Source organism: Hippoglossus stenolepis, chromosome 6 (genome assembly GCF_022539355.2).
Source record: "Hippoglossus stenolepis isolate QCI-W04-F060 chromosome 6, HSTE1.2, whole genome shotgun sequence".
Classification (NCBI taxonomy): Eukaryota; Metazoa; Chordata; class Actinopteri; order Pleuronectiformes; family Pleuronectidae; genus Hippoglossus; species Hippoglossus stenolepis.
In genome coordinates, this window is record NC_061488.1 from 11,447,063 (window position 1) to 11,470,658 (window position 23,596).

The following is a 23,596-nucleotide window of genomic DNA, read 5'->3' on the forward strand; positions in this document are numbered from 1 at the left end:
TACAGAAGCTTAATGAAACACATGTTTGAACAAATACACACATAAAAAATAAATTTCTGCAGAGATAAGTATGTATTACATTGTGAATTCATACAAGTGATATAACAAATTGACACACTTTTCACCCACACACTAGTGTTAGTGCGACCCTGTCCATTTCACGGGGCCAGTCTCACAGCTCCCACCGTGGTATAAAAGTGCTCATTCTAAAATGTATGTACACTTTATGCCCAGATCAGTCATTCACTGAATGGTAAGGCATATTACATTAAATTAAAAAAAATCTATGGTGCATAGACAGTAATATTAGAAAAATTTAATTTGCTGCCAAATAAAGATCTTCAGTGATCTTTCACGTTCCCACAGCAAATGTTTCCCAACCACATAAGGCTTGTTAATCAGACCCAAGCTCTGAAGCAAGTGAGAACGCAAAACTGCATCATACAGGAAGAAAGCAAGAAAGAAAAAAAAAAGGTGCATTCTGTGCAATATCCTGACATCCACTGCTACAGGATCAGTTCAGTTCATATGTATTACCACTGTTGAGGTAACTGTAGAGTCAAACCAAAATGAAGAGGTTTATAGGTTTATATATGATGATCATGGTGAAGTGTTGCGTGCTGGGCTTTGTCCTTTTGTCCGGGACGTTCCTTTGTCAGGATGTTGAGGATTTACGGTGAGGGTCTCACTCTACTTGCATGTTGCGCAATAGGAGCCCCTTTTTCACTCCGCCCTGCAGCATCCTGGCACCAAGACTGGTGCCTGTGATCCCATCACTAAAGGAAGACAATCAAACAACATTTGATCACACACACAAAATAAGATAAAATCTCATCCCTCATTGCTGACAAATTGTTGTATTTGGAAATTATATACAAGAACATCACCATATAAAGATGAAGTTACAATAGTTATAATAATAAAAAGTGATTTAATCCGTTCAAGAGGACTCCAACACCAACTGTTAACCAGAAACAACTACAAGACATCACCACAGAGTCAGTCTGATATTTCACTGCTGCTTACATGGGGCTAAACTTCCTCTTCTTTAGAGCAGGAGGTTCAGATCCATCTGCAAGTCTCTGCAACCAAAGAAAGGATAATTACATTAACAATAACCGCACTCAACTCAAATTAGCAACAACTATTGTCAGACAGTGATGGTTGACTGACCTCTTTGCCTGCAGATTCCTGCTGGGCTCTTCTCTGCTCCAAGTTTTGCTGTGGGCCGACAGATTAATAGGTCAAACATAAACATCATTACAGGGGAAATGTCATTGGGCTGCACTTTTGTCATTATGAAATACCCTCTAGATAACAGACAGTGAAGGATGTATGAGATTATAAAAAAAAAAAAATACACAGAAAACAGGCTGGGTTTCCAACCTGGAGTGAACACATGGTCCCAATAAATCATTTATGCAGTGTTTGTAGTGGTGTGAAGTTTAAGTCTTGCTGTTTGTGTAACCACCTTATGTAGCTCAGAGAGCTGCTGGTGCCTGATGAGGGCCTCCTTACTGGGGAACTGTCTCCTACACAGCAGACAGGCCAGTTTAACCCAGTCTGTCAATCTCCCCTCCTTCTCATCTTTGTCGCCTCCTTCTTCATCACTGTCCGTTTCTCCGCTGTAGGCCGGGACCAGACCCTGCTGCTGAGGAGGAGAACTCTACAGAGGAGGGACACAAGGTGAGGAACTGATGAACAGACGGATAAAGAGATAACTGTATGGTTAAGAAAAGCATATAAAAAGGATATGACATCAGAACAGACTAATAAAGATACATAATAAGTACATCACAGTGTCCATGTCCTTACTTCTGTACTTTGTCTGATCTGGTCCAAAAAAATCTGAGGCCGTTCAGACAGTGCCCCCTGCAGGACAAAAATTAAAAGGGATTACCAGGTCAGTTAGTAAGAACTTTTTCTAATGCAGACATTCTTTTCTTATTTGCACTAGAGCAGAGTGACGGTTATAGGAGCCTGAACCTAAGTCCACTCATTCACTATGATACCCTGCTGCCCTGAAGACATGCAGGGGTTTACAGCTAAGCATGCATGTCTGTGCAAGGATCATCCACCTTTTTCTCCAGAACTGCATAGCCTGCATCAGCACTCGCAGACTCTCGGCGGTCATCTAAGCGACTGTGGGCCGGTGCTCGGGTGTAACCAGGAGGCAGCGCCGTCGAGCCGACAGCAGGGGAGGAGGAGACAGAGCGCATGTTCTCCTTCTGTCTATTGAGACTCTTAGCCCAGCGCTCCATATCTTTGGCAATCTATTAAGACAAACACAAAGAAGTATAATTAAGCCAGTTAAATTGATGGAGATTTCAAATATAAGAAGGTCAACTTGGTCATTTTTATGTTGATAATATGTCCATGGTGTCATAGTTTGTTCATTTTGGTCACAAATGTATTATACTGTAAGGTATTGATCTATCAATAATCATAGTTTTTACAAATGTTCAATCAAAAAACTGTAGCAAACAAACATAAAAAGCAAACATAGGTTAGTTTTCTCTATAATAGTGAAGTTCTTAATCTTGCACAGTAATGCATGTTGTGATTTATTACCATACAAAAACTGAATTGAAGTCAGTTTTAGTTTTTCTGGAAGTACTTGTGTCCAGTGTGTAGAGTACTTGTACCTGTTGAGCAGTTTTATTCTTGGGCTTGTCTTTTTTCTCCTTGCTGCCAGGAGAAGCAAACATCGAGTCTGACGGGGCCATGCCGTCACTCATTGAAGCGCCGTCTGCGTTCGACTGGCTGGCAGCAGGAATGTAGGTGTGTTTCTCTCCATCCCAGTACATGTAATGCTGACTGTGAGGGTTGTAGTAGTACTGCAAAGATGAAGGACACACAAAATAAGAGCCAGACTGAAATGTGAAGAAGAAGAAACGTTAAAAAAAGTGCTGGATGAACATTCAGATTACAGTGCAATCATCACTCTTTACCTGGGAGTTAGGATCATAGTAGAGGCCTGTGAGTGGGTCGTAATAGTAGGCAGAGCTCTCATCGTACTGGTAAGTGGACACATCTGGCACAGCTACAGTCAAAGACACAGAGACCACATTAAAAAAAAAACTGAATTAATCATAAAATGTGAGCTTGACTGTAAATTTGTATTAGTTTGATTTGCCATTGTGATTCATATAAAACATTGTTTTTACAATCTAGTCTTCTTAAACTGAAAACTGAACAGCACTAAATTCACTGAACAGCTCATAAGAAGCCTTTTATGTCTTGGGTGTCAAAAAAAACGTTTTGGGAAACCACTGGCTTAGACAACAGTCATCTCTCCCACAAGTCAAAAAACAAATCAACATTCCCTGACAGAGGCTGCCTGCCGAAACACATCGGTGCTTTGTTATTTAAGATCCACGTGACCAAGCCATGACAATAACGGCTTTTTAATAGCTACTAACAGAGTGCCTTGGAGTTGTTTTGTGATTTTTCAGAATGGATTTCCAGTAAAGTTGGTGGTAGGATGTGGTATGAGCCAAGAACGCATTTAAATTTTAGCATTGAGTGTCATTACTCAAGTCTTGGTTAGAAGGCCTGAGCGAAACATCTATCAGAAAGGTATGCTCCATCTATTTACAGTTTTAAATGAAAATGTTAATTTAGTGTTTCTAATTCTTGATCTTAATAATATGACTTAACACAAGAAGCCTTACGGTATTGCTGGAGCTCATGTTCAGTGCCTGGGGTTGCAGGTTGGCTGGGAGCAGCTGGCTGTGGTTTTCCCACTATTTCAACCTGCGGGGAGACAGAGCTCATAAAGCAAGAGGCTAATGGTGAAAATAACACCAGAAAAATAAGTAGGCCCCGGTACCGTACCTGTGTGCCTGAATTGGCGGCGGCTGTGGTGCTGAGAGCAGTTTGTGAGTGACTGAGAGACTGCTGCAGAATTGTTGATCCCAATTTCACTGCCTCAGATGAAATGGCAGCTGCACGTGAACAAACACAAACAAAAAACTTCAGTTCAGTCAAAATTTACATTGTATCACAGATCATAGGGTCAATATGCTTGGATACTTGGTGTGTATAACACCTACCTGGGGCAGCTCCACCCGAGTATGTCCCCACCAGCGATGCTCCTACACTGAGTAAGGCAGGAACCCTGGACTCTGCCTGGGCCTTGAAAGTTGCACCATCTGGTCCAGAGTATTCATGCCCTTCCTGATTGTATGCTACTGCTGACCCCTGCTGATACACTCCTGTATCTACACTCTGGCCTCCGCTTGATCCATTCTGAGCAGTCTGAGCATTGAGAGGGGTTTTTGAAAAGTGAGCAAACATATATATATAAATAAAAAAAAAACACAAATACACAGTGACAACAGCACATTTTGAAATTAAAGATGTGATGTGCAGACACATTTTCTTTGCTTTAGTGATAAGTCATTGAGAAAGTTTACCTGCGTCACAGCCCACTGTGCAGCTGCTATAGCTGTGCTGGCCACTGTAGCAGCACTCACTCTGCTTCCGTCAGTCAGGAACACATCACTGGTATAGAACAGAGTGTTTCAGTGAGTTTAGCTGGTGACCTACATTTTCTCATTATACAAAAGTAATACAAAATTTATTGCACTAACTTTTTTATTTTTAGAGAAAAGAAATTGTTTTAGGTCATCTCCTAGAAAGTTATTTCTGATCCAATTTATTCACATGATCAATGTGAGTTTTTTTGTGACTTGAAATGACAATATCGTTCCTTGTGCAATATCAATAATGTCCGGTGTTTTCTTTGCAGTGAAGTTTGGGTGTGTGTGTGTTTACCGTTTTGAGCCTTTGGCAAACTCCACCACAATCGCCTTGCCGTCAATAGAGAGAGGTGGCTGGAGAGCCTGTAAGATCTGGAGCAGCTGAGATGCCTCCTGTGAACAATAACCGTCACCTGTGAGTTTAGTGTGGGTGCACTTGTGTGAAATGGCCTGGGTCTATGTAGTTTTAGGATCAAATTTACAAGATGTTTTATTTATGGATGAATCTAATCCGAATACATATTTAGTTAAAGAGTGAATGGAAAAGCTTGAATACATCCGTTTCTCACCACTATGGTAGAAAGCTGTAGAAAGGCAAAGCCCCTGTTGAGATGCGTGTGCTTGTCCTTGATGAGGCGAATATTGGAAGGGGACAGTGTGGCAAATGGAGCCAAAGCAGATAAAATGGCTTCCACTGAAGTATGAGGGCCAAGGTTTCTTAGTATCAGAGCTGTTGAAAGAGAAGGTGAGAGAATATTGGATTTTTAAATCCACGATTTCCAAGTGTGTAGGATTTAGGGGCATCCACTGGTGAGGTTACGCGTAGCAACCAACTCTAAATACCCCTCCTTTTTCCGACTCGTACAGTGGCCTTCAGGTAACATGAAAGTGTGAAAGGCCCTCTCTAGAGGCAGTGTTTGGTTATGAGAGCCAGAGAGAGAGAACCTTTTTGCACCAAGTTCCGGGACTATCATACACGCAATTCATTTATAGAAATCAACCGCTCATAGTTCATTTTGGCCCGGGACAAACATGATCCCTATAAGCGGTGATCCCTAAAAGGGCAAATAAATTGGTCCTTCAGTAAAATAAACAAGACATTTAAAAAACATCAGGAGATGGACTTACTGTCATTTGCAACATCTGCCTGCTGTGCAGCTTGTCCTGGGGCGACAGTAGGACCAGAGGAATGGTAGGGTACTGGGAGGGGCAGTAAACCTTGAGCTCCGTCCTTTTGAAGCCCAACAGGCAAATCCCTCTGCAACTGGGGCAACTTCAGCTCAGCCTCTGGGGAAAGCCAACGTGTCATTGTATATAAGTGTATGGTGGGAGGGAGCTTGTGTGATTGTAAAAGATAGATTAGGGAGCTATTTTTAAAACTTTACCTGATTTAGGAACACTGCATTTGAAGCACTTTTCTCTCCTTTTAAAGTTTTGCACACCGCACTGTTGAAATGTTACACAAGCTCTTGTTAGAGGACTTCTTTGAAGAATGATCTGCTACAGTGACTCATATACATGCAAGCAAATGAGAATACAAATTTAGATTTCACGCAAAGAGGTGTAAACACACACACACACAACCTTGTTGCAGAGCCAGTCCTCGTTGGCACGCGGCTTTGGGTCGCTGAAGTGCATCGACACCCTCTGCCCCAGAATCATCAGCACTCCCTGAAAGAAAGAGAGAGGGAAGAAGGGGGAAACAAAGAATGATTATCAGCATTAATTAGGCCACACATGCCAGAGAAAGGCCTCATCTCACAAGAGATGAGAGAGAATGAAAGGGACGAGAGGGACAGAGAGAAAGAGAGAGAGGAGAATTGAGGCTGAATGAGAGAGGACACCAGAGAATTGCAACCTTCAGCTTTAGGAAATTGGGACGGACTGAGATGGTGTATGTGTAGTGTATGCGCTTGTGTCCATTTTTAAGGACACAGTGTGTTTTTGTTCAATTGTGTCATCCCTCCCCCCTATAGGGGAACCCTTTCTCATCTTTCCACACATCCCATCCCACTGTGACAACCTTCACCTCCCATATAGACAGTAACTGCTTCCTGCAGAGGTAATAATGGTTGAGATGACCCAGATATGAAAAGTTAAAAAACAAGAAAATTAGGTACTGTATTCATTCTGATTCAACATACAATAGGTCATGTGAGAAATTATATTCATCCTGTCAATACTGTCCAGGAGGTGATACTGTAAACTTAGGAGAAGAAGTGAGAACATATTGCTGAAGAAAGAGAAGCTTGTATTGGACAAATGAGTAAATGTGACTGGGAGGGTCCAGTTATGAAAACTATGTAGCTGGGCCCCAGACAGACAAGTGTCATGAATTTACCTTTATGTGTACAAAGTAGAAAGAAAAGGTGAATTTCCCTCTAAGGATACAGATCTATTTCTTTGTCAACACCAAACAGGAATGCATCATGTACATTTGACAGGGCACTATTTTAACTGTGTGTTTGTCTTGATATTAACCAATACGTCCCATTGCATGTGTGTATATATGTGTATGTGTGTATGTGTAGGGGGAGAGTGACCTGGTTGGTCTCCATCCAGCGGGTGGCCTCCTGTATGAGATTAAACTCGACGAAGGCGAATCCTCGGCTCTGACCTGGACACCGCCCAGCGCCATGGTTACCGAACAACAACAACAACAACATAACAACAACGCAGTGAGGGGTTAGTGCTTCACGTACAGAGGAGAGAGAGACCCTGTATCAGCACTAATAAAATAAGAAATCATTGCTTCCTCTCTCATAGCACATCTGACAGCCAGTTGGAGAGCCACTGTCACATTCTCTGCAAGGGTGGGAGGACGAACAGTGTCTCAGGGTCAAGGACAGAGGGAGAGGGAGGGAGAGAGAGAGAGTAAATCATACCCACTCATCAGTTTGAGTCTGAGCTCTTTTGCTGAATTTGAATGAAACCCAGGCACCAACAACGCACGCACACGCACACACACACACACACACAACAATGAGAGTCAGAGTAAACTACGTAGCAGAGTGGTGGAATGATTCTTCTTAAAAGCCATTCATTACTAATGATTGACAACAAACTGTGAAACATATTTAGTTTTACAAATTAATATTGTTTTAAGTTGTTTTTTTAAACAACACTGAACATGGAGTGGATTTACAAAAGTCAATATTCAAACATTTCAAACTAAGTGACTTAGTCTTAAAAACAGAGAGATGGTGATGAAGGAGTGAGAGAGGCAGAGCAGAGCAGGGAACTGTAAGTGTAACCGAGTCAGATACATATTACAGACAACCAGCGAGTTAGCAGTCTGTGTATGTTCAGGCAGGTTTTTTTTTTTACTTTTGAATCCAAAAAACAAAAAAATGAACATACCATATTTCTGAGTAGTAAACCAAAAAACGAAATGGAGCAGCTTTTCCATTTTTTCATTGTCAGAATCAAATGATAAAAAGGATAAAACCAAATTTAAGTAAAAGTTCCAACTTTTCTGTAGCAAATTCCTCATTTTATTTTTGCCCTTTTGAACTGAAGGATTTAGAAAGGCCAACGGAAGTAAAAGGAAATATTTCAAAATAAAAGCCAAGAGAGAGTCTATTAAAATAAAATATTACATAAGCACAGGACAGTGAATTTTTTTCCGGTTTCCTTATTTTCCCCCCTTTTTGATTCTTACAACAAAAAAAATGTGTTTCCGTTTTTGGTTTTTAACAAAAAATATAAAAAATAAAGATGATATTGCAGTTTTTGGTTTCAAAGGCAAGTGAGACTGGGGAAAAAAGACAAGCTTTTCTCAGTGGTATGGATGACGTCCTCACAGCTGAGAGGTAGCTGCAGAACTTCTATCCTGATGCTCATACACTCAAAAATAGCTACCGTGACAAACACAATCAAACATGTTCTGCTTCTACTGTTCATTTCTCAACTGACACGGTTAGTTTAGAGCAACATCCATCTAGTCAGACACACCTCACTTCAGGATAGATGAGGCAAGAATGGGGATAAAGACAGTAAGAGAGCCAAAGTGAGAAGGGAAATTAAAGCCATGGAGTGAAGACCTGTAAAACTGTATGCATGCATTCTTCTCTTATCAGCAAATCTAGACAGAGCTCTACTCTGAAGCGTGCATGGATGTTTTGTTGCCCTGAGGTCGAAAGCGAGGTTACAGACACCAGCAGACCAAAGAATCAAGGCAGGAATCTAAGCACCAGCCTGCATTTAAGTGTATAATATGTGTTCTGTGCATCAGCTATCTACTCCACTATAGATAAAGAGAGTCAGAGAGAAGGAGGGAGATTGCGAAGACACTTATTAATAAGAGAAAGAACAGAGCAGCTAAGATATCATCTGAAATTGAAATGCAAATGATGGAGCAGGTTATGCATGAGTGATACAAAAGAAGAAAGGAAGAGAAGACAGGAGAAGGGGGGAAGAAAAGAAAAAAAATCAAGGCAATGAGCAGGTTCTCACCTGAAGATTTGTTTCTCATGAGGCGAACCTCTCTTGGCTGAATCCCCTGCTCCTGAAGTTGTGCACGAATCTATGAAAACAGAGGCAATATTACCATTTAAGCCAACTAACAACAACACCCACGCCTCATCAGACCACTGTAGAGACAAACTCTGGGACATGAACAAACCTCATTGGCTGTGGCATTGGGTGGAAGCATGCGCAGCATTATGATGTTGCTGGGCCTCTGGTTGTGGTCTAGATCTGCACGGTAGTCCTGGTCCCTCTGATCCAACTCTTCAAGGGACAGGTCAAGACCACTGCTCCCGCAACCATGCTCCTCTGACCCCGCTGGAAAAGCCTGCATAGAAGAGTCACAAATTAACAACAGATGTCAACAACAAAACAAAACTCTATCAGCTCTATAAAGTGGAGGAACTTTCTATAGCTTACCCTCCTCTTCATTCCCCCACGAGAGAATCTGTCCTCGTCTCTCGGTCTTGCCGTATTATAATCCATTTCTTCAGAATGGGCACCACCACGACTCCAGTTGCATTCTTTACTACCTGAGTGAGGGCCACTATTCTCTGGGAAGCCTCTTCCACCTTTCCCTCTGCCCTTTTGCTGCAGGCCAGTCTGTAGCTGCTCAAACTCTCGCCTGGACCCGTCCTCATCCCTCTGGAGCAAGGGAAGGGCTAGATCAGGCCGCAACTGAGAGCAAGGGGGCCATGGGAGCCCCTTCCCCTCGTGCGCAACGTCCCCTCGCCCATCTCCTCTCTTGTGGAACCCCGGGCGATCCTGGAGACGACCTGGTGGGAAGTCAGGGCCGCCCAGTGGTTGCTCGTCACGGCCATACGGTCCAGCTCCCTCTGCTCGGACATCATATCCTGCTCCTGCCTCTTCGTCCTCTTGTCCATAGCCTCTGTAGTCCATGTCCCGGAAGTTGTGGTCATTGTGGTTGTTGCCGTAGCGACCTATGCGGTCACCTCGTCCGCCCCTGTTGAACCATTGAAGATAATGTGAGGGACTGGTCTGACAAATGTATGTTAGTAAGAAAGGGTATGAAGGTAAAGATTGTTTACTCACCTCCGCTCATAGTCCATGTCGGCCAACTGACTCTGGTCCCAGTCTCTGACCTTTTCTCTCTGGTTTCAAAGAGAATCAATGATCACATTGACTGGGCACATTGATTGTGCACATACCGTGTCGTTAAGAAGTCACAAATGAAAGCTGCTTTAATGCAGGAAGTGCAGGTTGCATGAGAGGTGCATTCAACAGAGGCGGCTACTGCAGCCTCCTACCTGCCACCAGGTTTGGTGCATTTTTGGTGCTGCTGCTGCTGCAGACTTCTCTAACTTTAATGGAGTCTGTCGTCACTGCTTTATATGCTATTCACCACAAGCGACTGACAGAGGCCCAGTGTCCCTGCGTCACTCCTGGATATGAACTGTGTGTGCGTGGGATCGAGCTCAAACATACTATCCCCCAAAAAAATGGTGTGATCAACAATGACGTATGGCGGTCATCTCTGTTAGCGCACATGCTAAACTAGGCTAAACCGGGGTTGGCTAGCTGCTCCGAGCTGACGAGCTTCACGGTCGTCGGAGGCTTGCACACACAACAACGACGTGTATGCGTGAGGTTGGAGAAACACTTACCAGCGTGACATGTAACCGACTGCAGCTCTTTAAATGTCAGCGAGCAGCGCAGGTGAGAAGCCTGTTTGGTTTCTCATGGATCCAAAGTGTAAAATGGCCACAGCAGGACAACACTTCAGCTGGGCGGGACCAATGTCTGACTCGGCTTTCTGATTGGTGCTTAGACAGGCAATGCAACAATGTGGTCGCTGATTGGACGAGACGAGCAGGCCGGGCCTCCACTTAGGAGCGCATGACAGATAAACTGAGGATGATGTGCATGTTGTAATGTTTCCGTTCATTTATCAGATCTAAATAAAGCGATTTATTTTTTTACAGTCATTGTATCTGGAACATGTAAATTAATGCTAGAAATAAAGGGAAATATGGTTGTTCTTAATAATATTAATGAATGAATAGATCAAAGAACAGAGACATCAAACAACAGGAAACCCTAATACCGGCTTTATTTGGAAAAAGAGAAATCCAGAAATCCCAATATGTCACAGTACAAAAAAAAAAAAGCTCTAGCAGCCCACCCCCCAAAACTTTCCAACCTCGCACCCCAAGCTTGACCTTCAATTAATTAAATGAAATAATACTACGGTTACAATTTTATCATTTAACTGACATAAGCTGATAATAACAACGGGATTAAGTAGAATGATTAAAAAATACTAAGAAAAATTAGAGACATCAACAATAAAAAGTTATAGTACAATAATGACAATATCATAAAAGGGACGATGGGAGAGTTGAGTAAAAGGCAAACTTGAAATACACATCATTAACATGTCCTGGCAAGGCCTTGTAAGACATACAGTACATAATGGACATTATAGTAATGAGATAACCCTATGGTCTATATGAAAGAATATTCAACTTAGCGACTACACCACTCGTGATTTGACCCACTGATTAACACAATCAAATGAATCTCTGGTATACACAAAAAGGTCCTAAGAACTCATAACATGTTTAACCTGATTGTGCCTCTAGCTATAGTACAATGTCTTCCAGTAAAGTGAAGGTTTCTAAATCACTCTGAGTTGCTGTTGATTCCATTACCCGCCAGAGCCAGTAAATGTGGTCATCAGGGGTAACTTTGGCATGGAAACAAGGGGTTAGGTCAGAGACACAGAGGGCTTTTCCATGCATACAGTACGTAGACACATACAGTATGTTAATACACACGCGCACAAATATACACACATTCACCGCATGCAGACCTGCACTGGAAAAAACAAACCACCATACAGCTGCGCACGCACACAAACACACACACTGAAGTCCATGTGAGTAATTCAGTATGGGAAAATATCTTATACAATCTGGTTTAGGCATACCCCTGCATAGCGCCTGAGTCAGAAAATGGGCCTGAAGGAGCCAAGCCAATGACAGGGGAAAAGCATTCACAAACGTGAAGTGAGGACACTACATATGACATAATAACACCCCATCCAAGTTATGAATCCCTACCCCTTAACTTACTCTTCATGACCGCTGCTCTCAAGGCACTACATGTAGGCGATACTGTGTAAAATCCACTTACACATGGTCTTAATTCAAAACTTTTTATATTAATGTCTTCTTTTTTTTTATCCTCTCTCTCTCATGTCCACATTATCTTTGGCCTGGTAAGGACCTTTTTTCTCTCTTCATTCCCATCATGGCACATTTCAACCCATTTACATCTACTCAACTTCAAATCACCCCCACCCACCCCACCACCTGCCTTAGAGACTTCTAGATCTGAACATTTTTGATAGATGCAAGCAAAACGGCACATAACCTAATAGTATAGACAAAGGACCAATGTGTAGAAGCCTATCAATTCATTTCAGCCCTGCTTTAATTTGCTGAGGATAATTGGCAGATCAGAACTTGAGCATCTGCAAAAACTTTTCTGGGCCCTCCCCGATATTCTCCCCCATGTCAAATCTCTTTAGAAGCCACCCTCTCCCTCTGTGCTCGAGGTCAGCTCCCTCCTCTTCTCCGAGAGCCTATAACAGAAGGCAGCTGGACTTCTTGCCACGTTTCTTGGCCTGCAGTGCTGCCCGAGTTGCCATCTCAAAGACCTCTCTCACACCATCTTTGGTTTTGGCAGAACACTCCTGGTAGCCATAGGCACTGATGCGGTTTGCCATCTCTTTTCCATCTTCAAGTTTAACTGGTTCCTAGAGACACAAGTCAGAGAAGGTTACATTTTTTCAATATTTACACAGACAAATGTGTACATCCCCAGCATGTTCTGCACTGACCTGTTTCATTTTGGCAAGCTCTCGTCTGGTGTGCTCATCGTTGCGCAGATCTTTTTTATTGCCCACCAGGATGATGGGAACATTTGGACAGAAGTGTTTCACCTCAGGAGTCCACTTTTCTGGAATATTCTCTATAGTGAGTAGAGGGAAAGAGGGCAATAATTAGCAACAGGTATCAACTTCACAATCGTAAGGTGTTCAAAATCAAGTGGTGTGTGTGTGTGTGTGTGTTGTGTGTTGTAAAGACAGTACCTAAACTGTCAGGGCTGTCTACGGAGAAGCACATGAGGATAACATCAGTGTCAGGGTAGGAGAGAGGCCTCAGTCTGTCATAGTCTTCCTGTCCGGCTGTATCCCAAAGTGCTAGTTCGACCTGAAAAACAGTGACAGATTGATGTGAATGGAGAGTTGCACAGATAAATTGGCAGCTTTGGAGTGATGGACATGTAAAGGACATTTGATTATTTAAGTCGCACAGTTAAACTGACCCATTTTACATTGTTCTTAGTCTAAATATAGGAAGAGAGCAGAGAAAAACAAGGATGTTGATAGTGCAGAGAGAGGAACAACAAGAACAAAGAGACTCTAATAATATAATATACCGATCATACTTGTAGGTAAAAGTTATTGCAATTTGAAGAATTGAAATGAATCAATTGCCATTTGCCAATAAATCCATTAACCAATCTCCAGAAAATGAACCTTGAATTATTAACCTTGGCATTTTTCCGTTTTTTTTAATTGTTTCATAGATTGACGATTTAATCGCAAAAATAATTGGTCGATTAATCACTAATGAAAATAATGGTTAGTTGCAGTCCTATTTTGAAGACATTATATACACCCAACCTTTAACTAAAGAAAAACAATCGTTAGCTACAGCCCAATATTGCATTTTAAATTCAGAGGATAAAATTACAAATTCACAATATTATAAACAGGTTATTATAATGATAAAGGGGCCGTGATTCAACAATTTTTCCTCAATTTTGTCTTTGAATGTTAGAAAAGAGTACAAAAAAGCCTGTTGTACTTTCCTATAGCTCAAATGTCTCTTTTCTAATGCAGTCCAAAGCCCAAAGGCAGAAATGGCATAAGGCATGAAGTAGGTATGAGGAAGAAAATAATTTTTTCCAATTAAGAATCTGCAACCAGAAGGGATTTGGTATTTTACTAAGTCAATGATTCGATTCGATAGTGAAAATATCTGTTGTTTGATTTTATGCCAATAGCAATTTCAGCTTTATTTGACAGTGAAATAAATTTCTAAAATTCGAAATAAAACCTTATGAAATGGAGAGATAGACACTATATTGATCCCGTGGGTAACGCAAAACAGTCAAACACAAGAGCATAAGAATAATAAAAGGTCCAAATTAGTCAAGAACTACTCATTTTGCTGCAGACTCTTACGGTCTACATCCAGGACCTTTTGGGCCTCCAGCCAGTGTCTCACAGTACGTCTCACCTGTTTGCCATCCACTTCAATGTCTGCCACATAGTTCTCAAACACAGTGGGGACGTACACCTCTGGGAACTGGTCCTTGCTGAAGACGATGAGCAGACAGGTCTTTCCGCAGGCACCATCCCCAACTATCACCAACTTCTTCCTGATTGCTGCCATCTGTGAAAGTACAAAACAAGGTTATAGATATAGGACAAACAGTCAGCCACCGATCCCCGCTAATAGTTAGACAATAACAAGGTTTATCAATGGTGCCCAGGGTGAGTAAGACTTTCTGCGATGTGTACAGTGCTAACACAACACGTATGTGTGCTGGGTTTCCTCGACAGTTCCTCCTGTTTAGCAGAAGTAACCCAGATAACGTTGGTGACGCTGGCACATACCGGTTTCCCTTTAGCTTACAGTTCCATTAAAACATCCTGGTGTATTCTGACTAACTCAAACAAGGCAAAGTGTCGGCTGGCAGACACGTAGAGAGGAAGAGGGTGTAAACACAACATTTCGCCGCTGTGTTCTCGTTCCTGCTCAGACGCTGTGCGGTGAGTCCGGGGCCTGTCAAAGCAGCTAACAGCAGCTAGCGTCGAAGCTAACGGTGTTTCCAGCGGTTTCAATCGCTGTCGTTTCACCCAATCTCTGCGGAAGTAACCCCCACGCGTTCATCGCGGCGCTGTGATAAACCTGGGACCCAAACAAACGCCGGGTAAAGGTGGAAAAGCTGCTGTTGAGAAAGATTTACCGCTTGATGTTTCTGTGTCCGCCTTTCGCCTCTTCCTGACCGACTGGATGACTCCGCCCACCGCTCATACGCATGTGCGCAATGACGTCACTCGTCATCACCGGCTATGGCCCCATTACATTACATTACACCATTACATACACATTCATAAAACATGAAATATACAATTACATTATAATCACTTGTTTACTCATGAAAGAGAATACAAATCAGAACATTGCTCATTTAGTCAAGTGCAGTACTTTGGTAAAATGTAGATTTGTTTCCCCCCCATGTCTGGATATATAATATATATTATATGAATGATATAAATGATAATATCAATGTAGCAAAGGCAAAAAGTTTGTTCATGGACTTCAACTCTGCTTTTAATACTATCAACCTTCTCAAGCTGCTCAACAAACTCGAGGACATTAGGGCTCGGCAATAAAAGCACTTCCTCCAACACTGAAAACAACAAAACCACAATCAACAACAACAACAACAACAGCAACAACAAAAAGTCCATGTCTTTTTTGCATTGGTCTTTTATTGACTTAAAAAATAATCAGTAATCCATTAAATACAATATGTACAAAATATTTTTGTAAATGTATTTGATTAGTAGACACAAACGTAAAAAATATAAAATATGCATATGAATACATACATGAAAAATAGAATTCATTTAAAGAGGAAAATATAGCTCATTTTAATATTTTTAACTATCAGGGTTAACTGTCCATCTAGGAGATTAAGATAAAAAAGCTAGGGTGCAGATGTTTACAAGTATATTTTTAGAAAACTGTAGCTTAAAATATAGCCAAAGATTTAGTTCTATGTCACAGTTTAGTCATGACATTTTGCCTATTTTCTATTCCACCCAAAATGTTCTTTAAAAAAAAAAAAATTTGATTGGGGCTGGGTGGGGTGGGGGGTGTTTATGGTAGCAAGCACGAATCATATCCATTTTACATTCAGAGCATATGTATGCACACAGCTGTGCACTGCTGCCTGAGAACTGGGGCACAGAAACTCTTCAGGCTACAGTCTATATGCGCTGACACTTTAAAAGCATCGGCTGTACAGTGGACACGGCCTCTCTCCTCCTCCTCCTCCTCCTCCTCCTCCTCGTCAGAGTTTATTTCAGGGCATGCATCACTGAGATTGAGAAGTTCACAGATGCCAGAGATACAGCACTGCTGCCTTTATTTGTTTCTATGGACACTGGAGGTAAAGTTGCTCTGATTGGCTGCACGACTCAGCCAGTCTGAGGCCTATTTCCTGATGGCGGCGGAGCTGTTGCTGCGCTGGTAGAACAGCACGTAGGCTTGATTGGTCTGAAGCTGGTTCTCTGACACTGGAGTCACACTGTTGGTGAAAAGGTGGAGAGTAATTGTGACAAACGGCTCCAAGTCTGTACAGAAGATGCAGTTAGGGCACTGTAATGATCTGGATGGAGGAGCAAGTTTTACCTGGAGTCATTGTAGAAGCACCAACCATTTCCATCTGAACAGCAGGCTGTGTAGTGCCCCATGTTCACCGTCCCAGCGTGGTTACATATTGCATATAGATCATACAGAACTGGACCTGTGGGAGCATATGTGGATATAGTGACTTACTCATTCTGTTCATCACAACCATGTTGCATCAATTATCCAAGTTTACAAATTCTGGAATAATGTACTTGTTGTAAGAAACCACCTCCATCTATCACAAAAAACAAACAGCTAAAGATAGTGGTTACACCCGTATCGAAAGTCAGCCAGTTATGGTTAGGGCTGGCAAAACTAAGTGGATCCCTATGTGGTATTTAAGAGTCAAATTGTGTGTCGATATTGCAGATATAAAACATTAATGCGACCCCTTGACAAACACTGACTAGACTGATTGCCTCATAGTTCAATGATGCAACTGATCATTTTAAAACAATATAAAAAACAAATGATAAAAGTTTATTCATGGCAAGGGAACAAGCCAACTATCAAGCGTCGAAAACTTTATACAACAAGTAACGGTGTGTTGTCCCTGAGCGCGCTACGCCGTATCGTAATGGCAAAACATTGGATTGATTAGAGTAATCAGTTAGTATGGATGAGAACATAACTATATATTAATATATTAATATAAAGAACTTACTGGCCCCCTCAGTCCAATTGGGGCTCAATCATAAAACACACCATATCTGAATAAGCCTGGCAGTAAAGGGGCTCATCTAACTTTACAACACTCAAAGAATATCCCCTAAACTTATTAAATATTTCACAGTACATGTAGGTATATTCTTCACCTTGGAATAACTCAGCGATAAAAGAAGAAGAAGAAGGTATTTCTGGTTGTCAGGTGGTATTAGAAATATAGGTGACCTGGTTAGTGACAGAACAATGAAGTCAGTGCACAGCTCAATCTGGAAGAAAAATCCCACCTCTGGAAATATTTGAAAATAATACGCAGGGAGAGTAGTTTACTCTGTTGACTGGGAAAGAAGAAACAGCATTGTTTTAAATTACCTAAAAATAATAATTCAGCTTCCACCTTTCATAAGATGCTGTAACTGCGGATGCAGCTGTGAGGAGCTGCAGGTTTATCATGCAGAGGAATTTGGACTCTGATAGGGACTCACTCTTCTGTCCGTCCTGGGAGAGGGATCCCTCACACGTGGCTCTCTCTGAGGTTTCTATGTTTTAAGATGTTTTTAACTTGTTGAGTGTTAAGGATGGATGAAGCACCTTGTTAAACCCTATGAGACAAACTGGGATTTGTGAATATGGGCTATACAAATAACACATGATTGATTGATTGACCTGCTCAAGTTAGAACTGAATATAGAGACTAGGTTAAGATAATAACAGACATTTGAATTAATGATGGCCAGCCTGCATAACCATGAAATAAAATGATATCTGCTCATCTATATAAGGAGAAAACATCATAAAAGCCAGTTACGATACTTCTGAGGAATTCATTTTCATTTCGGATGTGCGTCTCATGTTCGTTTAATATTATGAATATACATTTTTCAGTGAATTAACAAGTGGAAGGAGAGGGCTCTTGTTTTTTGCTCTGGTTGATACTTGAAGAATGGTTCCATAGATTCCATGGATGATACCATGGTTCAATTTGCTTTGCAAATCCTCCACGTCTCTTGTTTTAACTCAACTGTCAGATATCAAAATAAAGCGAACAAACCCCCTGTTTTAACCTCTCCTGCACATTTTTCAACTTTTCCCTGCATTCTCAAAATAAATAAATGACATGCACTAACAAACATGGATGAAAACATGCATATGAATATAAAGAGAACATGTGTAAATGTAATAAATCAGAATAAATAGAGGAAAAAGTTTGTTGGAGTTACCACAGTCGACGGGTCCGTAGGGTCTGAGGTCCAAGTTAGTGAGTGGGAAGGAGACATATACTGTGCTCTTACTGATAGACCACCGGGAAGACGTAAAACGATTCAGATCTGAACCGAGGCTGTTAAGCATCATCACAACATCCTGCACATGAAAATCACTCACTCATAATACAGTGGGTAAGAGTTGTTGCCAAGGATACGGATCACAATAACCTGGGGAAACCTCTGGATGGACAGTCGCTTGGTGCACTCAGTACGCCTGTTACACCTCTCACACATCTGAAACACACAAGAAACACACAAACATTTAATACAACAATATGATTCTATTAAAAATGACTTTCACACAGTGATAAGGTCCTAAATGGATGGAATCTTCTGCCGAGGATGAAACAGTTTTGGTTTCACAGGAAAGTTTCTATTGTTTTGTCTGTGTCATTTTTATTGGTGCCAGGTGGGTGTGGTTAAACTAGTATGTCTAGTATGCAGCAATCAGAATTTAACAACAGTTGAGTCACAATGTGACGACAGCCGTAGGTTTGTTTGTGAATGTTTCTACTGTCACTCAAGGCAACTACATTTGATGGAACAGAATTTCAATTTTGAGTCGTAATCTCTGAATAACAATAGATAATCATTTGTTTGTTAGCGATTATTTTGTCATTTTATTTTAAATTTTTAATCTTAGAGAGAAATAGTTACAAAATGGATCTGAGGTTTCAGTGGCTTACAAAGAAACTGACTGAAGTAGTTATGACTCATCTGCCCACCGGGGAAATACGTTTCATACCTAACTATGACGTAAATACTTGTGCGTTCATGAGAGAGTCTTTGTTTGTGCCTGACCCTTACAAACATTTTTAAATCAATTCTCAGGCCAAAGATTTTTATTTTCTTGTTTCTTAAAAAACCAGCTGGTGCAACTTGGACACATCATCTGTGATGAACCCAGGGTCATGGGGTGTTTCGGTTTCGATCGTTATACATCCTCACATGGGCGACCCAGCCGGGGGGGATCAGTCCCCGGTTAGTGTGTGTGCTCACTGTGCCATGGTTCTCCAGATCCACAGCCACCTTGAAGCTTTTTCTGCAGCTTCTGTGATGTTCTTGGTGGCTCTTCTCTCTTGCAACCCTCGGATTCCCAGGAGACTAAGTGTGCGACGCAGAGACCGGCCCACTGAGCCCCTCCAGCCCACCTCAATGGGCTCGCAGCCGGCCCTCCACCCTTGGCTTCTGCACTCCTCTACCAGACCAAGATATTTGGCCTTCTTATGCTCGTGGGCCTCCTCCATCTGCACTTCCCAGGGGACAGTGAGCTCCATCATGACCACCTGCTTGGACGACTCTGATGTTGGAACCATATCTGGCCTGAGTGTTGTCCTTGCAATGTGGTCTGGGAACTTCAGTTGCCTCCCTGGGTCGACCTTCAGCTGCCAGACTTGGGCTGTGACTAGCAGCCCCTTTCTCCCGGTCTGACAATGACCTTTTTTAAATTGCTTCCTTCCTTCCTCCCCCTGCCCACATTGATTGTTGTATTTCATGTTCATTTTCCATTTTACCACAATGTTTTGATTTTGTAAATAGAAACAGAAAGATTTAAACAAAGGTAACCTTAGCCAATCTTTTTTGAAGTCGAACAGCAGTGTGGACAAATGAGAACAATAATGTAATCGGGGATGCCTCTTCATCTTATCTACAGTTTACATTTACTCCACATTTTCCAAAGCGAGAATTTGAATAAATCAAAGTCACACCATCAGTGTCGTTGAACTTTGACCCACTGATCTATCACAGTCTTTGTGTTTTCTCTCTCTCCGCATCAACTTACTGGTGAATTCTCCTTGTCCAGTTTCTCCTCCTGAGAGAAGAGATCCAGGCACTCCTTCAGCGTGACCACCCCGGCAATGCACCTCTTGGGGATGGGCAGCGACAGATCACAGAACACATCAAAGGTGTTGGAGTAGTGCGAGCACACCGAGCAGTGCAGCGAGCTCCGCAGCTGGCCCGAGAACAGGTCTGTCGGCAGGGTGAGGTGGAAAGTGTCAAGACATATCAGTGGTAGATTTAAACGATATTAGTGATAGATGAAAGATTTCTCTCCTCACCCACTATTCTGCTGTCATCTCTCTCTAAGTGCGTCTTCCACATGGCAACTGCCTCTTCTGAAAGTCTAATAAGAGGTTAAGAGACGATGGGAATAAAAAACACACAAAAAGTGTTCACAAAAAGGACATTTTAGTTTTTAATGATAGAATCTTTCCAGTATAGACACACACACCTAATTCTGGCATATTTTTGTTCGGGGTCCTTTCCTGCACGTCGGACGTACGGCCTGCGGTTGATTTCTGTGTGAAGTTTGTCCAACAGGAACCTGAGAAACTCCTGAGCATCCTGTTGACTGCATGAGTTAAACACAGAGAGATTTCATAAGGTCACCGTTGCAGGCAGCTACTTCTATGAAAGTCTCAACTGTGAAACCATCCCTACATAGAAAGTTAGTTACCTCCGCAAAGGAGGTTATATTTTATCCCCTGTCTGTTAGTTTGTTGCGTGGTTTGTTTGTTTGTAGCAAGATTATTCAAAACCTGAAGAACTGAATACATTTTGGTGAGGACACGGTGGATCCAGGATTTTACTTTAACATTGTGAGATTGGACGTTTTTCAACATTTTCATTGATTTCATGGATGAAGAAAAGAAGTTATATTTATGAAAACTGATATTTATGAAAGTGTGCAATTTGCTGCAGATCCAAAGAAAAATCTTGAAATAGTCCATTTAAATGTTGTTTCATAAGGGGACGGTCACAGGTCTTGGTGGAGGTATGCAGTCTTCTTAGTGCAAATCTAGTTTAAATAGTTTACGAATGGAGTTTACCTTCATAAATATAAAAAGTAGTTTGTGTTTGCATGCACTGAAGTAATGTTGCCTCCACAAAACTTAGAAAGAGGAAGTTAACCTTGAGAGAAAAAAAAAAGTCATTAACATTCTCACCTGTATCCACTGAAATAAGGCACCGCTTCTTTGAAAATATTGTAAAACTGTCGTGGATTTACGACTGTGTCTTCTTCATTTGCATCCCAAAGGCCTGACAGCAACTCAGAGAAAGCTGGAAGACAAAGAGCGGTGAGAAAATGGCAAAAAATATATATTGCATGAAAGAAGGAAGATCAGGAGAGAACATGAGGAGAGAGGAACGCACCCTCCGTGAGCATCGCCTCCTCTTTGGAGAACTTCTCGTGCCTGTGGGACTTGAGGAGGCAGTAGTCCCTGAGGCCACGTGTGTGAGACAAACACTGGACGACTGCGTTCAGGAAACACTGAGTCAGAGACAAAGTAAAGGCAGAAGGTGAGGATGATGTTTCAAGAATGTATTCAGGCAAATCTGGCGGTACTGTAACACTTGAGTGGGATTCATCATGCGTCAACACTTACTGTGTTTCCTATGTTTCTAAGGCCGATCCTCCCACTTCCTAAGGTGACCTGCTCTTTCTGGAAAATAGAAAGAGCACAATGCACACCAGGTACGTCTGAAAGCATATATCTCATTATGGAGGTTATGCTTTCATCTGTGTTTATTTGTTCGGTAGCAGGATTTGCAATAACTGCTGGACAGATTACCATAAAACTTGGTGGACGGATGCGGTATTAGTCAAGAAAGAACTCAATACATTTTGGTGAAGATCCTGGATTGTCCCCCCTTTAATGAACCTTGTGTGATAAGGCGTATTTTTTAAACATTTTCACCCTTTCCCATGAAATAATGAATGGATCTCGATTTAGGAATTTGATATCCATGAGTGTTTGTGATTGTGTGCGGCCCAGTGCGGCCTTGGGGGAGGTATTATACTGAGTCCTATTCTAGTTGTATAGGAATTTGTCAACAAAAAAAGCCTACACATGTACCTGGCTGAATGTGTGTCCTATCTGACCCCTGCCTGTGTCTGTACCCCATAGTCATGTCTGTCTGCTTTAACACTGTCATGTCAGTGAATGTGTAATATTGGTAGGACAGATTTAGCCTTCTTATCTCATTAGAATAACAAGAGAGGCTAAAAGGAGGTCAGCCTCAAGCGTTCATCCTATTAGTGACCAAGGAGTGCTGACAGGTGCTAAAACACGTGCATGCTCATATGTACCCTCCATTAATTCTGTTACATTATTTTACTGTGTGAATGTTTCTTAATTCCACACTGAGAACAATCGTTCAAGGCTTCCACACTTGAAGGTTAGAGCACAGGGTTTTCTACTGTATTGTGTGTGTTCTGCACACCTCGTTGTCAGCGACCAGAAGCAAGCCCATCAGGGAGGTGTAGAGGACGGACTGGGAGATGTCTGCCGTCTCTCTCTGGTGGCCGTTCTGGGACACCAGGGTTCGACACAGGGCCTCACACGACCCCTCCACGTTGACCCCACTGGCTCCAGGCATCCTTCTTTACTGGTTATCCTCACACGTGTCTACCCAAAAGGGATCCTGGGGCAGATGCGAAAGAATTGCACGCAGATTGTTTTGCAGCTCAGATGGAGTGAGATGCACCACCTTCACTTGCAGGGTCAAAGGTGAGGAGGTCGTGATCGTAGAACTCTGAAAGAGCGGCAGTCCCCTTTTTTTCAATGAATAACATATGATGGCGTGTTTTCCTTTCCTTCCAATATAATGACGAAGGAGACCATTGGTAACTTAGGGTGAGAGAGCAGGATTCATTCTTTTAAGGTTAAATCCTCATCTGGAATAGTTCGAGTTGATCCACCCAGGCTCACAATTCTCTCTTGTAATTACAGCGTGCAGAGCAGAGCAGTTTGGAAATGCCACAAACTGACAGAGACCTCAGTGAATACAGATACCAACAAATCATAGTGAAGGCACATGGCTGATTTTTAGTCATTGATTAATCTGTCTAGACTGAACTTATTTAAGACTCATGCTCATGATCAAGGTATGTTCTCAATCTTATCAAAGCCACATCTATGCTCTCTGTTGCAGTTTAGTGCAGGTCGAGAGTAAAATCCTGAAAACATTAGTTTTCACATGACGCCTACAGCAAATGTTGTAGAATTAGGAAACAAACGGAGCAGTTTGGACTCACCTGATCTCTTGGTCACTCTATCTGTGGACAAACTGTCCCAACCAAACAGTTCCCATCACCTGCTGAGCTGTTAAAAATGCATAAGGGGACGTCTACTGTTTCACTGTGTCCGTAGGCTTCAGCTAAAAGTCTATGTCTCTCCTGCCCTGTCACCAG

The 23,596-nt window shown here is 42.0% G+C and overlaps 3 protein-coding genes across 3 annotated transcripts; all 3 read right to left on the minus strand.

The window, feature by feature from the left end:
* Positions 1–53: 53 nt before the first annotated feature.
* On the minus strand, positions 54–10,703 carry rbm10 (RNA binding motif protein 10). Its single transcript, XM_035159062.2, has 23 exons — positions 10,577–10,703; positions 10,005–10,063; positions 9,372–9,915; positions 9,109–9,279; positions 8,940–9,009; positions 7,028–7,101; positions 6,069–6,155; positions 5,870–5,930; positions 5,613–5,771; positions 5,054–5,214; positions 4,780–4,877; positions 4,419–4,506; positions 4,056–4,260; positions 3,838–3,947; positions 3,675–3,756; positions 2,952–3,043; positions 2,646–2,837; positions 2,079–2,273; positions 1,816–1,872; positions 1,472–1,666; positions 1,174–1,221; positions 1,027–1,082; positions 54–776 (listed from the first exon to the last, which is right to left on the minus strand). The coding sequence occupies exons 2-23, from the start codon at positions 10,019–10,021 to the stop codon at positions 686–688; spliced, it is 2,853 nt and encodes a 950-aa protein (XP_035014953.1). The 5' UTR covers positions 10,022–10,063; positions 10,577–10,703; the 3' UTR covers positions 54–685.
* Positions 10,704–11,005: 302 nt separating this feature from the next.
* Positions 11,006–15,103, minus strand: LOC118110812 (rho-related GTP-binding protein RhoA-C-like). Its single transcript, XM_035158889.2, has 5 exons — positions 15,018–15,103; positions 14,285–14,440; positions 13,069–13,189; positions 12,817–12,947; positions 11,006–12,732 (listed from the first exon to the last, which is right to left on the minus strand). The coding sequence occupies exons 2-5, from the start codon at positions 14,438–14,440 to the stop codon at positions 12,559–12,561; spliced, it is 582 nt and encodes a 193-aa protein (XP_035014780.1). The 5' UTR covers positions 15,018–15,103; the 3' UTR covers positions 11,006–12,558.
* A 592-nt stretch (positions 15,104–15,695) lies between these two features.
* Positions 15,696–23,596, minus strand: usp21 (ubiquitin specific peptidase 21). The gene is made up of 12 exons (XM_035158887.2): positions 23,441–23,596; positions 22,627–22,827; positions 21,789–21,845; positions 21,556–21,673; positions 21,348–21,462; positions 20,633–20,752; positions 20,460–20,524; positions 20,183–20,370; positions 18,555–18,633; positions 18,355–18,462; positions 16,472–16,586; positions 15,696–16,367 (listed from the first exon to the last, which is right to left on the minus strand). The coding sequence occupies exons 2-12, from the start codon at positions 22,780–22,782 to the stop codon at positions 16,274–16,276; spliced, it is 1,215 nt and encodes a 404-aa protein (XP_035014778.1). The 5' UTR covers positions 22,783–22,827; positions 23,441–23,596; the 3' UTR covers positions 15,696–16,273.

Excerpts from the sequence above, each read along its gene's own strand:
- rbm10 (XM_035159062.2), bottom strand. Across the intron at positions 7,102-8,939 it reads CATGAGAAACAAATCTTCAG|GTCAGAGCCGAGGATTCGCC; the intron begins GTGAGAACCTGC and ends GGCGGTGTCCAG. Across the intron at positions 1,667-1,815 it reads AGATCAGACAAAGTACAGAA|AGTTCTCCTCCTCAGCAGCA; the intron begins GTAAGGACATGG and ends CCTCCTCTGTAG.
- LOC118110812 (XM_035158889.2), bottom strand. The coding sequence starts at position 14,440 with ATGGCAGCAATCAGGAAGAAGTTGGTGATAGTTGGGGATGGTGCCTGC. Across the intron at positions 12,948-13,068 it reads AGACAGCCCTGACAGTTTAG|AGAATATTCCAGAAAAGTGG; the intron begins GTACTGTCTTTA and ends TACTCACTATAG. Across the intron at positions 12,733-12,816 it reads AGCTTGCCAAAATGAAACAG|GAACCAGTTAAACTTGAAGA; the intron begins GTCAGTGCAGAA and ends TTGTGTCTCTAG.
- usp21 (XM_035158887.2), bottom strand. The coding sequence starts at position 22,782 with ATGCCTGGAGCCAGTGGGGTCAACGTGGAGGGGTCGTGTGAGGCCCTG. Across the intron at positions 21,846-22,626 it reads TTCTGGTCGCTGACAACGAG|AAAGAGCAGGTCACCTTAGG; the intron begins GTGTGCAGAACA and ends TCTATTTTCCAG. Across the intron at positions 20,371-20,459 it reads AGATGACAGCAGAATAGTGG|ACCTGTTCTCGGGCCAGCTG; the intron begins GTGAGGAGAGAA and ends CCCTGCCGACAG.